This window comes from Tremella mesenterica (assembly GCF_000271645.1).
Source record: "Tremella mesenterica DSM 1558 unplaced genomic scaffold TREMEscaffold_15, whole genome shotgun sequence".
Lineage (NCBI taxonomy): Eukaryota > Fungi > Basidiomycota > Tremellomycetes > Tremellales > Tremellaceae > Tremella > Tremella mesenterica.
The window spans coordinates 402,445-403,759 of record NW_006711239.1 but is presented as its reverse complement, the minus strand read 5'-3'; the positions used below and the strand labels follow the sequence as shown (position 1 = coordinate 403,759).

The window sequence follows — 1,315 nt, the reverse complement described above, 5'->3', positions numbered from 1 at the left end:
GACCATGATGGGGGGTGATGATGCTGATATCGAGCGAGATGAGGACAGGACAGGACGAGTTCGATCTAGTCGATGTCGGTCGAGTTCCTCTATGTATGTGGTGGTCAGCCATTCGAACAAGCAAGAAGACAATGACGTTCAAGTGAAGCGACTGTTGGTGTAAGAACCTAAGGCTCGTCGCACTCCCACTCACACAGAAGGCTAGTCTTCCTGACTTCCCTATCTATACTCCAGCAGTGACGAGACGAGCGAGGAGGCCGGTCGGTCGGGCTGGTCGAGTGAACAAGTGAACGAGCGCTGGGTAGGTTATGCTTGCTGAATTCGCTTAGTCGGTTAAAGCACGGGTCTCATAATCAGCCGTAATCGAACGATATAGTAATGCACCCCGACATGAACGAACGAACGAAGAGAAAAGTTTCAACACCCATAGCTTATTCGATCCCTCCAACATCTGGGACGTCATCACCTGCCAGCATCTACTCCCGCGGGCTCTGCAGACCCTGTTCACATGCATGTACATACCTTCAAGTCTCACTCTCACCTAACAGGGAGCATTGGAAGGAACTGGTCACTTCTGTCCTCTTTCAATGCATCTACAAACCTGCTTACTGGCTCATAAGTTTCAAAGCCCTTGTACCCACCATTTTGAAGGAAGTTAGGTTTTCTAAGTGTGGCCAACTTCAGCCAAGATCCTTCTCACCGTTGAGACTGTGAAGCTGCATTACTATCAGGCCCACAGGAATCTGGAATGGATAGGGTTGAAACCTCAGACACACTTGGAGTGGGAACAATTGGAGCAGATACCGTACGTGACACTCCCAAGGGCGTTGGGCTCTTCCTCCTTGTGCGCTTCCCTAAAAAGTGATCACGCACACGCTCTTGCAATGTTGGCTTCACAACCACATGAGGTGGTTTGTCAGCATCACCAAATTTGATTTCTCTGACTGGTCCACCCATACTCCCCCCTTGAATCAGATGTCCTTCAGAGTTTCCTGCCTGAGCGGAATCTAGGAGTGTTTGACTATTCTTCACGGCAACCGTGTGAAACTGGTCTGTAAGAGCCCCAGAAGTTGATCGAGCAACAGAAAGCGGCTCCGTGGTGATGGATCCTGTTCTAAGCCTGCCAGGATCACTAGATGACCGGGTGATTGTTGACTGGGTACCATGGTACCGCCGACGGTAGATATTCAGGATTATGGTCCTGTGAAAGAGCCCACGAGGACTAAACTGCTCCTCTTGCATCACGGAGTTGCTCCCGACACTCTCTCTACCCTCAAGTGTCCAGAGCCAACCTGACCTCTTGAACCTGTTTGAC

At 50.4% G+C, this 1,315-nt stretch overlaps 1 protein-coding gene across 1 annotated transcript in view; it reads right to left on the bottom strand.

The window, feature by feature from the left end:
* Positions 1–462: 462 nt before the first annotated feature.
* Positions 463–1,315, bottom strand: part of TREMEDRAFT_65644 (uncharacterized protein) — a gene marked incomplete at both ends in the record, with an annotated part of 4,631 nt that continues 3,778 nt past the window's right edge. The window contains 3 exons of the mRNA XM_007007743.1: positions 463–500; positions 523–541; positions 874–1,120. Of these exons, the coding sequence (XP_007007805.1) occupies positions 463–500; positions 523–541; positions 874–1,120 (304 nt within the window). The remainder of the gene's footprint in view (positions 501–522; positions 542–873; positions 1,121–1,315) is intronic.